At 38.1% G+C, this 14,757-nt stretch overlaps 1 protein-coding gene and 1 long non-coding RNA gene across 3 annotated transcripts in view; one reads left to right on the top strand and one right to left on the bottom strand.

Annotated features, from left to right (window-relative positions):
* Positions 1-5,505: 5,505 nt before the first annotated feature.
* On the bottom strand, positions 5,506-14,451 carry RFXAP (regulatory factor X associated protein). 2 transcript variants are annotated; one of them, XR_014303344.1, is made up of 3 exons: positions 13,066-14,400; positions 9,044-11,538; positions 5,506-6,984 (listed from the first exon to the last, which is right to left on the bottom strand). XR_014303344.1 is itself a non-coding variant. In XM_082700918.1 (3 exons), exons 1-3 carry the CDS (start codon positions 14,116-14,118, stop codon positions 6,874-6,876), a joined length of 702 nt encoding a protein of 233 aa, XP_082557044.1. In that variant the 5' UTR covers positions 14,119-14,451; the 3' UTR covers positions 5,506-6,873. The 2 variants fall into 2 exon arrangements, 1 of the variants encoding a protein (XP_082557044.1); XM_082700918.1 differs by having other exon boundaries at positions 9,044-9,151; positions 13,636-14,451.
* A 62-nt stretch (positions 14,452-14,513) lies between these two features.
* Positions 14,514-14,757, top strand: part of LOC309848865 — a 42,491-nt gene continuing 42,247 nt past the window's right edge. Inside the window, exon 1 of the long non-coding RNA XR_014303345.1 lies at positions 14,514-14,592. This is a non-coding gene — a long non-coding RNA (uncharacterized lncRNA). The remainder of the gene's footprint in view (positions 14,593-14,757) is intronic.

Here is a 14,757-nt window from a genome sequence, read left to right as displayed (position 1 = left end):
CCAACTGCAGACAAAGCCGGAAGCGTTCAAGAAATGAGATACTGGATGGACTTTATGCCCTATTTACAGGCAGCATACGTGTGGGACTAGTGAGTAAAGGACAGTTTTGACTGTTGCTGCATGAATGATAAATAGAAGAGACGCGGGAAACCTGGTAACATATTGTCTCATTGTAAGGAAAAGAGTGCTTGGATTGGGAGGAATGTTTGGTTTTTCTCAGGCACATTCCTGGACACAAGGGTCCACTCACTAACACAAAAGGCAAGGTGTTCATGCCATGAAGTCTATTTTATTTAAAAATTATATATATTTATTTAGAGAGTGTGAGTGCAAGCAGGGGAGGAGCAGAGGGAGAGGGAGAAGGAGAGGGAAGACTCAAGCCAACTCCATGCTGCAGAGCTGGACACCCGGCTCCACCTCATAACCCTGAGATCATGGCCTGAGTGGAAACCAAGAGTAGGTTGCTTAAGCGACTGAGCCCCCCAGCACATCCCGCCCCCCGCCAAAGTCTCTTCTAGAAAGAAAAGATCAGCTTTGTAAATATAATAGGAGCCTAGAAAGAAGGATCTCTGAGTACTACCCTGCTGAAAGCAAACCTGAGTTTTCATAGTAGCAGACAACTTTTGATGATGCTCTTTAAAAAATACTGATAGTTCTCCAAGACTCAGACTCCTTCACTTTCTGTAGGAAGTAATGCTGTCCCAGTTACAATTCCCTCATAGATGAGTCTGCTCAACATGATGAGGAAATTCAGGTATTTATGTGTATTTTTATATAATTATAATAGGTAGTAATACATTTTTGTGCAAATGCTTAATATTAATATAATACTATTAATATATCCTGTTATTAGATCTTCAAAGGCAACTGGTATAAAATCTTATTAGTACTGACTGTGGTTCCAATTTGAGGACAGTAAATGATACAAAATACAATCATAAGAGAGGAAAACAAAATCTCACTAGTTATAACTTCTGGTTGTTTTACAAATCTTAAGAAAGCCTGCATGTGGGGCGCCTGGGTGGCTCAGTGGGTTGAAGCCTCTGCCTTTGGCTTGGGTCATGATCCCAAGGTCCTGGGATCCAGCCCCGCATCAGTCTCTCTGCTCCACGGGGAGCCTGCTTCCTCCTCTCTCTCTCTCTCTGCCTGCCTCTCTGCCTGCTTATGATCTCTGTCTGTCAAATAAATAAATAAATAAATAGTCTTTAAAAAAAAGAAAGAAAAGAAAGCTTGCATGTATTTCTGTATCACTAGGGTAAAGCTATGAAGATGGAAGATTTGTTTCTTTTGCTGCAATATACAATAACAAAAACCATTCGTCTCTAATGCTTTTGAACATTACAAATGATTATTTGGAGGGCAAGTAATAAATGTTGGGTGGATAGAGGAAAGTAGTCCATGTCCTGAGTAGGAGATGAGATCAACTTCTCTAATTATTAAACAGTTCAAATATCTTCACTAAAATAGTTTTAAAAGAAATTTGTTAACTTTAAACTCAATAAAATCATTTTAATCAGACCTTTTTCTATAGTGGGGCAGTTCAGCCCATTTTAAAATAAAATTGTTGCCTTTTTAAAAAAATAGTTGTCTGAACACAAATAAATGTTATGTGCCATTCAACGGCACCTGTTGTCATGATTATAATATTTATTTTCATAGCTAAAGAAAACGAGAAGCTGAAGGAGTCACAATGATTAAAAAAAAGAATACAAATTTTTCCATGTCAGTTAGTTACACAAAAGAAATTAGGACCATTTGGCAATACCTGCACTAATTATGTTTTCTAATTCTAGACAAGGAAACAGCACATTATAAATCAACAATCATTTGAAAGTTCCCAAATTGGATTTTTTTTTAAAGATTTATTTATTTTGACAGAGAGAAATCACAAGTAGACAGAGAGGCAGCCAGAGAGAGAGAGAGAGGGAAGCAAGCTCCCTGCTGAACAGAGAGCCCGATGCGGGACTCGATCCCAGGACCCTGAGATCATGACCCGAGCTGAAGGCAGCGGCTTAATCCACTGAGCCACCCAGGCGCCCCCCCAAATTGGATTTTTTAAATATGTTGCATTTTTTTTTAAAGATTTTATTCATTTATTTGACAGAGAGAGATCACAAGTAAGCGGAGAGGCAGGCAGAGAGAGAGGAAGGGAAAGAGGCTCCTTGCTGAGCAGAGAGCCCGATGTGGGACTCTATCCCAGGACCCTGAGATCACAACCCGAGACGAAGGTAGCGGCTTAACCCACTGAGCCACCCAGGCGCCCCCCAAATTGGATTTTTTAAACCAACACTGGAAACCTGGAAGCCACAAAAGAAATGTCATATATGTTGAAATCTACAAAAACTAAAACCTTGTGTGGCAAAAATACCACAAAAGAAGTAGATAGGCAAATTTTAGATTTGGGGAAATATGAACAAAAATGACAGAGTTGGGGCACCTGCATGGGTGGCTCAGTTGGTTAAGTTCCTTCCTGCCTTTGGCTCAGGTAATGATCCCAGGGTCCTGGGATCGAGCCTTGCCTTAGGCTCCCTGCTCAGAAGGGAGACTGCTTTTCCCTCTGCTCCTCCCCGTCTCCCACTCATTCTCTCTCTCTCAGATAAATAAAATCTTTTGAAAAAAAATACAGGCTTAATTTTTATTATATGCACCAGACTTTTGCACATTGGGTAGAAAAACGGAGCCTAAATATATGACTAGGCGATTCACAGAAGAGCAAATCTAAATAACAAGCATATATAAAGAGGTACTCAAATTTTCCACTATTCAGAGAAATGCTAATAAATGTAACAATTAGCAGTACATATCTATCAAGGAAGAGTTAAAAAAAAAAAAAAAAGAACAGTAATTCTTGTTGGCAAAAATAGGAAAAGAAATTCTCCCTTGCTGCTAGTAGACATTTGCAGTGATAGAGACTTTGGGGGAAAAAGAAATGTAGTATCTGAAGAAAGCACATATCTATATATTTCCCTCCACCTAGCAATCCCAATTATGAAAATCTATTCCAAGTCCATTGAACTGCCAGTGCACACCAGTATGTAAGGATACAGTACAGGGAGGAGGCATTGTTCATAGTGACAGACAACTGGACACCAAGTGAATGGCACCAACAGTGGAATGATTGAATGTGATGACACATTCCTATCATGAGATGCTCTGCAGCCATCTAAAGGAATGAATCAGAGCCACAGAAGTGATTTGGGGGGACTTCTGAGTACTGGAGCATAAAAAAGTAATATGCTGACGTGTATAATATGCCCACATTTTTATGTAACTGCAAGTTGCTATATGTGTATATATGTGTGTTTAAGATTCACAAAACAGTAAAAGTAAGGAAGAATACATGCTAGGTTGTTGACATGGGCTATCTAGAAGGTGAGCAGTGCATGGAAGACTGATGGTGGGGAACCAAAAAATTAAACAAAAGGGAGAACCTAAACCAGAAATCCTCAGTACATGCGTTAGGATTACATTGATGTATTTATATAAAATTATATGTGTGTGCATACAGAGACTTGAAAAAATTTAGCATATATTTAAGTGCCTACTGTGTTTGAAACTAGGCACTTGGAAGTGTTAGCTCCTAATTTAGCAACAACACTCTACTGTGGGCAGAGCATCATTTCTGGAGACAAGATTTAATTCAAGTCTTGGCTCTACATCCAACAGTTAGATCTGTTTTACAAGTCACTTCTCTGAGTTTTCTTTCCTCATCCAAAAACAGGGATAATATTTGCCATATCTTGAGGTTCAAATGAATTATTACATGAAAGTACTTTCTAAAGTAATATAATTAGGGTGTAAGTAATATTTGTCTTTTAACATATTCCAAAACTCAAGGGTTAGTGTACAAAGGCTTTATTTATTTATGATAGTACTTCCACGGTCAAATATGAAGTTCATGCTCAAACTGCGCAGGCCTCCCCATGATTACGTACACGGCTCACACGACGTACAACAGTGTGCAGTGAGTAACTTAAAAGTCCTGGATTTGAATCCAGCTGGTTGTGCAATCTTGAGCAAGTGACAACCTCTGCAAGCTTGCTTCTGCATCCACACAATAACCGTTGTGCATACACCATGGGATTGTTGGAAGAGTAAGTAACCAGAATTGTTTTAAAAAATTATAAAATGCTAGAAAATTGGTATCATTCTGTCATGATGTCTTTAGATTATAATCTACTTTCTTCATGCGCCTCTGTGAGGGAAGTTTACATTTGGGCCTCAGAATGGATGGCAGGAAACTCCAGGGGGAAACTGCACTATAAGTAAGTGCTAAATATATGGAAATGAAGATTTATTAGTAAAAATATTTCTTCCTATAAACTGCAAAAGCAAGCACCTAGCTTGATAGCATTTGTACAGCTATTTAAAACTATAGTAATCATATCCAGAACTATGAGAGATAATAATAAATTAATAAACTACTAAATTTGGGGGTCATTTGTTAGGCAGCAATAACTATATAGCTAGGTCTATCAGTTACCTGCTCTCCAGAATGCTGTGTAACAAAGGACCCCCAAACTCTGTGGCTTATAATCATAAACAGCTATTATTGCTCACAAGTTTACAGATCAGTTGGGGGGTTCTGCAAATCTGGGCTAGGTCTGGTTGATTTGGCCCGGGGTCAAATGCATCTGCAGTCAGCTTGCAGGGTGGCTGGGGGCGAGCTAGTGGAGCACAGCCTCACTCACATGTCCGGCTGTTCACCACAGCAGCGGAGTAGGTCTCTAAAAGAACAAGTAGAAGGGTTCAAAGTCTTGGAAATCTACTCAAAGCTGGCACATATTATTTCTTCTGCATTCTGTTGGCTAACACAAGTCACAAGGCCAGTCCTTCAGATTTAAGGGATAGAGGAATAAAGTCAACTTCTGGGTGGGAGAAGTGTCAGTTATATTGCACAGGTCTGGAGTACCTGAAGGGATAAACATGTGGGGACGCACTGCAGTAAATCAACCCAAAATAAGTAAAAACCGTACTGTTTCATTAATGAGCTGTCTGTAAGCATATACTGAGATAGATGTTTATTTATACATAAATTCAATTCCTCTTATTTTAATTCAGCATTCTGGCCTATTACTTGCCCCTCCTTTCCTATCCCTCTTATTCCACTTGAAAGATAAGCTGATTTCTTTTCTTTCTTTCTTTTTTTTTTTTTTTTTTTTTTAAGTTTTGTGTATTTATTTGATAGAGCAAGTGAGCCCAAGCAGGGGAAGGGACAGAGGGAGAAACAGACTCCCCTCTGAGCAGGAAGCACCATGTGGGACTTGATTCCAGGGCCCTGAGATCACGACCTGAACCAAAGGCAGATGTGCGACTGACTGAGTCACACAGGTGCCCCTTACTTTTTTTTTTTTCCCCACTATAAAGTTTAACTTAACACTGTAGGGATTCAATAAAGGTTCCAAAACCATGAGTAAGAGAACTAATAGTTAATAACAAGTATAAATGAATTCCTCTGCATCCAGAATGAAAAAACTAAAGAACAGAATAAGTGAATCAGACAACTGAAAGGTCTACAATGGGCTTTAATGAATAATTTTGGTAAAATCTGTGTTTTTGCACAGATATACAGGTACAAAACACCTAAAATATAAAAAGATTCTCTCCTTAAGTACTTCTTAGAACAGCCGCGACTAAGGTTAACTCGATATACATTACAGGGTTTAAAACCCAAGAAATGAAGACATTTTTGCACAGTTACACCTAAGAGACATACATTTATTATCTAACATTGGAAATACTCTCTTGACATTTGATTTGTTATTCTTATCGATAGGTTTGCCTTTTAAGTTTTCCTAGGAGACAACACAAGAAAAAAAGTATCTACCCAGATTACCCATCATCATTCTTTGAACATTACTTTAGGAATAACACAATATTAAATTAGCTCAATTTTGAAAAACATTGACAAAATGCTGAAGTGTTATTCTTACTTTCAGAATTTCTTTTTGAAAAGGAAATTAATATTAAAAAATTGTTTTTGCCCTGACATTGGTAGAATGAGATACACCTATGCTGTTTACAAATTCAACACACAAGTCTGCTTTAAAAGAGAGAACACTAATAGGTAACATGAAATGAGAAGCCAACTTTAGGAGATGCTTTCATTCCAGTGTACTTAGTTAACCCCCTCCTAGGTTTTACCAGCACATCTTTGAAAAGAAATGCACATCCTAATTTCATAGATAATTAACAATGATCATTTTCCTTATACATTTAAAATATGCTTACCTCTTTGACAGCTCCAGTCTTAACTGTAAAGAAAAAGTTATTTCAAGAACCCAATTTTAGGTGCTCCAATGACATTTTATCATCACAAGTAGTATCACAACTATCAGTGTTCTTAAGAGGAGGATTACTGACATTGTGGGTGAGATAATTATTAGTTGTGAAAGTCCTTTCCAGACACTGTAGAACATTTAGGATTCCTGACCCATTCACTAAATACCAGGAGTTTTTAAGATCATTGTGACAATTAAAAACATATCCATCCATTTCTGACTGCCCCTTGATAAGACCACTGAACTAAATGATCAAAAATTAGTATCTCTTAGCTTTGTGACTTCCACAGAAAGTAACTGCTTCATTACCTTCAGTAACAATGACTGAAGAGGAATACTTTGTTTTAAAAAAAATCGTAATTTAATGTTATTTTGGAAAGATAAACTGTTTCTTCAAATTCATGGTAATCTGAAAGGATTAGATGCACAAAGGGCAATACTTATTTATCCCAAAATGTACACACATATTTACAGGAAAATGACTGTTTATGTTTTACTGGCATATCTAATCCCATCTATCTTTAGTATAAAAATATGTCCATCTTCTACAACAAAATAAAAAAAAAAATGTGGATATTCTTGGTAAATTCCTTCAAACTGATGTTCCTGGAAACTGCTGCTGTCTTTGCTCCAAAACTTGCTGATTTAATAGTTGTTGCTGTTTCTGTAAAAACTGCACCACTTCTGGACTTCTTAGTAATGACTTGAAAAAAAAAGGAAAAAAATATATTTATTAGCATTATTCTTATGGGAGTAGATTGCCTTCATGTTATAAAATTACTCTGATGTCTCTACACAAGGCACAATATGCTTACAAAACAAAATATGCCCAAACTGAATTCACACTTGCACCTGATGCACTGCATTAAAGTGCAAACTTAGAATAATAAAATTCGATGTCATACATCAAAATACTAAAACCTACAGTAATGGGTGAAGCCTAATCTTATCGGTGACTGTGTACACAAAGGAAATGAAATGCTTTATGTTATGCCAGCATGTATACTATCTATGAAACATAAGAGCAAACAGCCAAGAAGAGCCCTGGTCCAAGGTCACAGAGTATGTTATTTCCAGGTTGGAAATCCATGTAAGGATTCAATTTCTCCACTAGCCTATTAAGTCTTTCTGAAGAAATTAAAAAGAACGTGTGTGTGTACAGGTATTAATGAAAATAGTATTAGCATATTACAAAAATTTCAGAAAAGGCAGAATATGACTGATCTAATACAGTTTTGTACACCTACCATTTTTAAATATAGTCATATAATGAATATAGTTAGTGTGCTTTTACTTAAATAAAATACTTCTATAAAGTGGTGAGGGAAATAAACTTTGGATCCCCCAAATTAAAAAAGATAAACTGAGCAAGGTGGAAATACTAGCGTTGAATACTGATTTTAAAACTTAACATTAGAACACAGTACATTTTCTAATTATTTCTTTAAAACTTATTTATTATACTTCAGTAAAAAATTGTTTGTAAAGATGTACCAATATCCTATTAAGTAAATGCACAATAATCTACTCCACTATTATCAAACTATTGAACATTTAGGTTGTTTTAACTACTATTTTACTATTTGTGATAATTACATTTCTGGCAACATCTTCATGCTTAACTTTACCCATATATAGGGTTTATTTCCTGCTGAGACTCCTGATACCATTGCCCAACTGCTTTCTAGGTCTGATACATACATAATACCACCAATAGAATGAGAGTGCCCATTTCATGAAACCCCCAATATCACTGTGATGTCTTTTAAATAGTTTTCATTTGTTGTATTGTTGTGATTTTTACTGATACTTAATACCTTTTCATATCACTTCATGGTAGCATTTCTGCTTTTATTCCTGTTTATACTTTTGCAATGTAGCGAAGCCAACATTTTTTCCTCATCAATTTCTATGAATATTTTGTAAACTAAAAATGTCAACCATCTTAACCACAGTGTCTTATATGTGCTGCAAATATTTTTCCAATATGTTAGTTTGAAATTTGCATTTTTTTCTTAAAGATTTGATTTATGACAGAGAGAGAGCAACAGAGGGAACACATGCACAGGGGAGCTGTAGTGGGAGAAGCAGGCTCCCTACTGAGCAGGGAGCCCATTATGAGGCTCTATCCCAGCATCCTGGGATCGTGCCCTGAGCAGAAGGCATACGCCCAAAACAACTGAGCCTCCCAGGTGCTGCCTGAAGTTTGCATTTTTATCACCATTTTTGACTACAGCATTCATTACCTCATACTTCTACTTCTTTTAAGCTAGAAAAAGATTTTTAAGATTAAGTCTCAATTGTATTTTTTTTCCTTTATCAGGAATTTAGTTTGATGTATAGTGATATGATGAGCTAAATTCTCTTTTTGTCTTCAAATTACTACCCAATTATTTCCATGTTTATTGAAAAATCTCTGCTTTTTGATTGATTTCTGATGTCTTCTAGCGAATTTATAATAGGAACCCCTATTAAATGTTGGTCTCATTCTATTTCCATACCACTAATGCATTCTTCCACAAACCACAGAATTCAGTACAGAGTCTGCTTTAAAACCCCATTTTGCTCAGATATTCAAGGTTTAGTCTATGAAGATAAAGGATTAAAGGTTTGTTTTGGGAAAGCTTTATGAGATTCCAGGGTGTACTAGCAAAGGAACAATTCATTCTGATGACCAGTTGAGCAAGTTTTAAAATCTCAAAAATCTAAATAATTCTAACAACTTCTGATAATAAATTTGTAAGTACTGTACAGATACTTACCAGTCTTTTTTGATTTAACACTTGTTCTAAAAGAGTAGGTCTTGCAGGGCGATCCCCAAAGGTTCCTGTTCTTTGTTTAACAATGGAGAGTATGTTATCTGTACTTTCCTGGGATAAACGATAAAAATGCAAACAGGATTAACAGTTCACATAATATAATAATCCATGATTGTACGCTTTTAATGATGTAATGAATGAGTCCTCAGCTTCTCTTCCTTCTTGCCCAGTTCTGTAAAACTTTGGGAAAAGCCCTCATTAAGTCACAGATAAGACGTTGGCAGTTAATTTTATAGAACACTCTTCACTCCCACCCCTCTACAATTTCTTTAACCTCAGATCTCCAGTCTCTTGAAGGTCTCAAAATCAAAAATGGGGTAGAGGTGGGAAGAGCAAAGAGTTACCTGTGAGCTGTTTTCAGTATTACAAAAAATGCCAAGTGGAAATTGAATATTCTCTTCAGATAAAGCTATCCAGGCCAAAACAGTCTGCCTCCTTTGGGTAGAATATATACTCAAAGGCAATCTACCTATTGCTAGAAACACTGATAGTTTTTTATCCAGTTAACAACAACAATTAAATGGGGGGAGGCAGTAAAGTATTAAAGCAGCAACTGATGGACAAGGCTTTCAAAATTTGTAAGTCACTAGGAGAAAAATGACAAACTGGCTTTGAAAGAACTGGAAAGCACTGGTATAAATAATCTCCTGCCACTGGTATAGACAAAATAGCTAGATCCTAAAATGAAAACCATACTGTGAGATATCCTTACCCAAACAAACTCAGCAGCCCTAGCTACCAAATATGTATCCCTAGTTCCTTGACAGTATCTTAGAAACTCACATTTTTCCTGGCATAACTAAATACTGGAGTTAACTGAGATATATTCTGACTCTTATAAAACCACGATACAATACTGATCACATCCAAAAATGATGGCTAAGCAAATATAAAATTATAAATGTTTTACATAAACCCATGCTATATGTAAATTTACTCTTCTCTCTTTGCTCTTCAGGTGGTTACTGAAGCTGTTTCCTTCTCTTGACCTCTCTCTACTGGCCTCTGAGTTCTGTTAGAATAGCCATTATCTTTCATTATAGGAAGTTTATCAACCTGATGTGACAAAAATGTTCAATCCCTAAACATTTTAGGCCGCAAAATGCAAAACAAACAAACAAAAACTATAAAAAGAGCATTCTCATACCCCAAAAAAACAAAAATAATTTCTTCTTCTCTTTCCACAGGATTAACTATGTGTGGCATTTCATTTTTATATGCACAAGAAGTGGAATCATGAAACTGACTTGATGGCAGAGTACCCTATATTCTCACAACTCCAAACAAAGTACTACGCAGATTCACAATGTGAATGTTACAAAATCACAAAAACTCGTAGTAGAAATAACCTTGAGTCAGCTAGTCCAAACTTCTACAATGTTGAGGTTCCCTTTTTAAAAATTTTCAACACCTTTTCCCTTTTCAAAAATTTTCAACACCTTTTGTCCTAAGGAGTTTACCAACTTTTGAGGCATCCCGTTTAGTTTTAAATAAGTCCAACATTTAGGTAAACTTTTATTTCGACTGAGCTGAAATACATATCTCTTGTGATTTTTACTTAAATGTCCTACTTACATAGAGCTACCCAAAATAAACCTACTGCTTCTTCCAAATGATGCCCTTTTAAGGATATTTATGGGTAATGATCACTCCCATAGTCTATTCTTTTATCCCTAGTTCCTTTATGTTTCTTTCCTATAGCATAATTTTTAGATGCATGACTAAATGTCATATACATTTGTTCCTTATTTAACTTGATTTATGTAAATGATTTTAAATACCTTAAATTGCTTTTAGATTACTACAAAAGACCCCCTATTACCACTCATCAGTCCTACTATAATGATCTCCTAAATAATCTCTAAATCTCTAGGCCTCAACTTTAATCCACCCCATTAGAGTTTCTATTACTTCCTAATTAGAAACTTCATTTGAAGACCCCAAACCCAAACCCCATAGTCTGACATTCAATACCATACAAAAACTGGCTTCAAATTCTCTTTCCAAATTTATTTTCCATGAATTTTCCAGATAAATATTCTTTCATTAGAATGGTCCCCTTGCTTCTTCCCCAAAGTGTTTTCTGTATTCACACTTCCCTTCCTTTACTAAGATGTGTTTCTCTTTATTTTATCTACCAAAATTTGAGGGAAGCAATATAGAGTGGGGATAGAATGAAGGCTCTAGAATCAGACTGCTTGGGTTTGAGTACTTGTTGGCTCTATGACCTAGGCTAAGTTACTTACTCTCTCTGTGCCTTAGTTTCCACGTGTGTAGAATATAGCATCTGTGTAGCACTGCTGAAGGGTGTGAGACTCCATTCCTGGCACATAAGAAACTTAGCTGATTAAGCTTAAACTATTACCCACACTTTCTGGTGTCTACTGAGTTATATTTTCTCTGCAAAACCTTTCCAGAGTATCTCAGCTGGTAAGGATCTATCCTCCTCTCCGCTAGTAAAGTAAAACTATATAGTTCGCTCTTATTATATCCTGATGGTAACTGTTGGTTATTTTCTTTACACTCGGTTGGACAAAGATAAAGACTTACAGATCTTGATATCTCCTCAGAACTGGTAAAGTGTCCCCATTACATAAGACAATGGTATAGCTGGGTATTAATTTTTGCTTATAGCAGTTATTTCTCTTCATGCAAATTATTTTAGAATAGGAAAATTATTAAGGTTCTTTTTGTGGGAGGTAGAGGGGGAGACTTAATTCAGTATCTATTTGCCTTTTATACATTGTCCTTAAACAGTAGATGTAAAAGCTAGACAGTTAAAAGAAGGTAGCTATAGATAAAGTACTTCTTTCTTGAAAAAAAACTATATCATTTTCTCTCTCTGTATTCTGAAGTGAATTTGGAATGTACAGAGGGCAAACATGACTCTTACCAACTTTCATTTTGTAATAAGTGAAATGTTTATTTCCATAATTACTTATAATCCAATATTTGGTAAAATATATTTTACAAGAATGTGGATACAGATTTTAAGCCACAGGGGTCCTTAACTTTGTAATGTGTATGCAAAATTAAATACCTACCTGTGTGTATTTTTCTAGGAAAAGAGTTCATTAGGTTTCATCAGATTCTCAAATAAGTCCTTTAACACTAAACAGATTAAGATTCAATGGGATAAAAGGGAAAGAGAAGTCACTCAGACCCTAATCAGTAGGTGATGCTGAGTACTATAGATTACTATAATAATACTAATCTATAGTAATTACTATAGGTACTATAGTCATGCTGAATACTATAGATTTTAAAAATATTTAGGACTTCATATTTGTAAGCAATTCCAAAGTCTAAAATTTTAGCAATGAGGCAGCTGTTCAAGTCCAGCAAAAACTACAAAAAATTTTTAAAGAGTTTTAGAATATATCCTAGGATAGCTTTCAGTTTAAAAAATTTTCTGGATCATTTTTAATAAAATTCAACTTTTCAATGAAAATGTACAGAGGGATTATAGCTTTTATTAGAAGGAGTAAAGCACACAGGATGAAATATCTGCTTATCTATAACAACTTCAAAGTATAGCATTAATAATGACCATAATAATGGCTAAGGTTTACTGACTTACTATCTGCTAGACACTGTGTGCAAACTCAGTATGGAATATCTCACATATTCACTGCAGCATTATGAACCAGGTACCATTTTAATACCCATTTTACAGAGGAAGAAGCTGGGCTTAAAAAAGTTTAATAACCTGTTCAAGGTCACACACAGAAAATGATGGAATGGAGATTTGTGGCCAGAAGTCAACACCAAAGCACTGGCTTTAACCTTCAACACAGTTCAAAGCAAAAACTCCAAAAATCTTCCTGAGAATTATACCCCTTTATGATTCCATTTTCTTTTCTAGGAGCACTAAGAAAAGGGCTAATGAGAACAGAGTACTAAGAACAGGGATACTGAGAATAAGGTATTAAGTACAGTGTACTAAGCATGGGAGTACTGAGAACAAGACTATTAAGTATAAGGCTACTGAGAATAGAATTACTGAGAACAGAGTTCAAAGAATAAGATTAACAGAGAACAGGACACTAAGGTCAGAGTACTACTAAGCATAGGGGTACTAGGAGCGGCTTACTAAGAATAGGCATACTGATAAAAGTAAGCTGTGAATAGGGAGGGTAATAAAGCCAGGAAGAGATCACCTTCTCCAAAGTACAATCTCATCTAGGTTCCTAAGTCTCTTGGCCTGCTTCTTTAGCAATGAGCCAGACCAATCACCTACTATCTGTCCTTCCAGCCCATATACCAGATCTTTGAAATGACCGATCTGCTGATGTATCACATCATTTCCATTGACATTTATTCATCTATCAAAGGATGCAACAGAACTGTTAAGGATTTGCACATGTGTGTATAAACTTTAATTTAGGACAAGCGCTCACTAATTCTCAACCACAAGTCCAGACCCAGCAACCTGGCCCATCTGGGAGCCGGGGGGTAGTGCCGGAAATGCGCTTCGCGTTAGAGTTTTTTCTAACCACCTCCCACTGCCCAAGACCCCATCTAAAGTCTGATACCTCCAGTCTGACGTTTCCCGTGCTGCCAGGCTGGGCGGACCCACTGCAGTTAAGGGCCTGGTCACTTTTCTTCTTTTTGTATTTGTCCTTATACATCTTGTTGCGGTGTTTCTTGCACATCCAAGGCTTCCGCTGCTTGGCCACCTGGCTCGTGGTCTCGCTGCAGCCCTCGAAGGTGCAGGTCTTGCTCATGCTGCCCCCGCCGCTGCTCCGTCTCCGGGCTCCCCCGCTGCCACCCTCGCCGCCAGAGTGGGTCTCCTCATCCTCCAGATCCTCCAAACTAGCGGTGCTTTCGCCTCCCCCTGGGGCGTCGGAAGTGTCCAGCAGGTCGGCTTCGTCCTCCCCTGCCTCCTCCTCTCCAGTCCCCGCCACTTCGCACAGGTACCTAATGGACTTGCCTGCACCGGCGCCGTCCCCCAGGGCCGGAGCTTGCCTCAGGACGCCCTCGGCCGCAGAGTCGTCCTGCCCTCCGCAGGGATGCATCACCAGCAGAGTAAACTGCGAGGCTGGGGCCGGGACGGGGGCCGGAGCCAGGGCCTGGCCCAGAGCAGGGGCCGGGGCCCCGGGGCGGAGCGCGCCGCTGGCAGCGCCCGGCCCCGCACCCTCGACAACACCCTGCACCTCCGTGCTGCTGACACCTTATGGGGGTCCACGACCCCAGCCCTTCAGCACCTGTAGGGCCCAACGGCACTTCGCAAACCAAAGACCCAGGACACGCGAGAGGAAAAAAAAAAATATCTCCGGCTCCGCTAAAGCAGCCCGACTGCGCCTGCGCGTGAGCGTTTCCACGCCGGGTGCCTTTCTGGGAACTTGGCGTTTCTGAGGGGCGGGGCTGAGCCGCCAGCGAAGGAACTGCTGCGCATGTGTGGCTCTGGCGCTGGCGGGAGACGCCTCGCTTCGCTGGCGCCGCCGCTGTTGTGGAGGCTCTGGGTGAAGTTGAAGTGTCCCGGGCGCTGGGTAAGACGGCGCTTTTTTTTTTTTTTTTTTTTTTTTTTTTTTTTTTTTTGCTGAAACCTACTGTTCAAAAAGTTTCAAAACACTTGTGAACTGGAACTCCACAGTGTAAATTAAAGTTGTTCCCGAGCGATTTATGACTTGTGGCGTTCGGACGCTAGTTGTCCT

Source organism: Mustela nivalis (assembly GCF_964662115.1).
Source record: "Mustela nivalis genome assembly, chromosome: 15".
Taxonomy (NCBI): domain Eukaryota; kingdom Metazoa; phylum Chordata; class Mammalia; order Carnivora; family Mustelidae; genus Mustela; species Mustela nivalis.
This window is presented reverse-complemented; position numbering and strand designations above follow the sequence as displayed.

Excerpts from the sequence above, each read along its gene's own strand:
- RFXAP (XM_082700918.1), bottom strand. The coding sequence starts at position 14,118 with ATGCATCCCTGCGGAGGGCAGGACGACTCTGCGGCCGAGGGCGTCCTG. Across the intron at positions 9,152-13,635 it reads CGGGAAACGTCAGACTGGAG|GAAAGTACAGATAACATACT; the intron begins GTATCAGACTTT and ends CGTTTATCCCAG. Across the intron at positions 6,985-9,043 it reads TGTTAAATCAAAAAAGACTG|TCATTACTAAGAAGTCCAGA; the intron begins GTAAGTATCTGT and ends TTTTTTTTCAAG.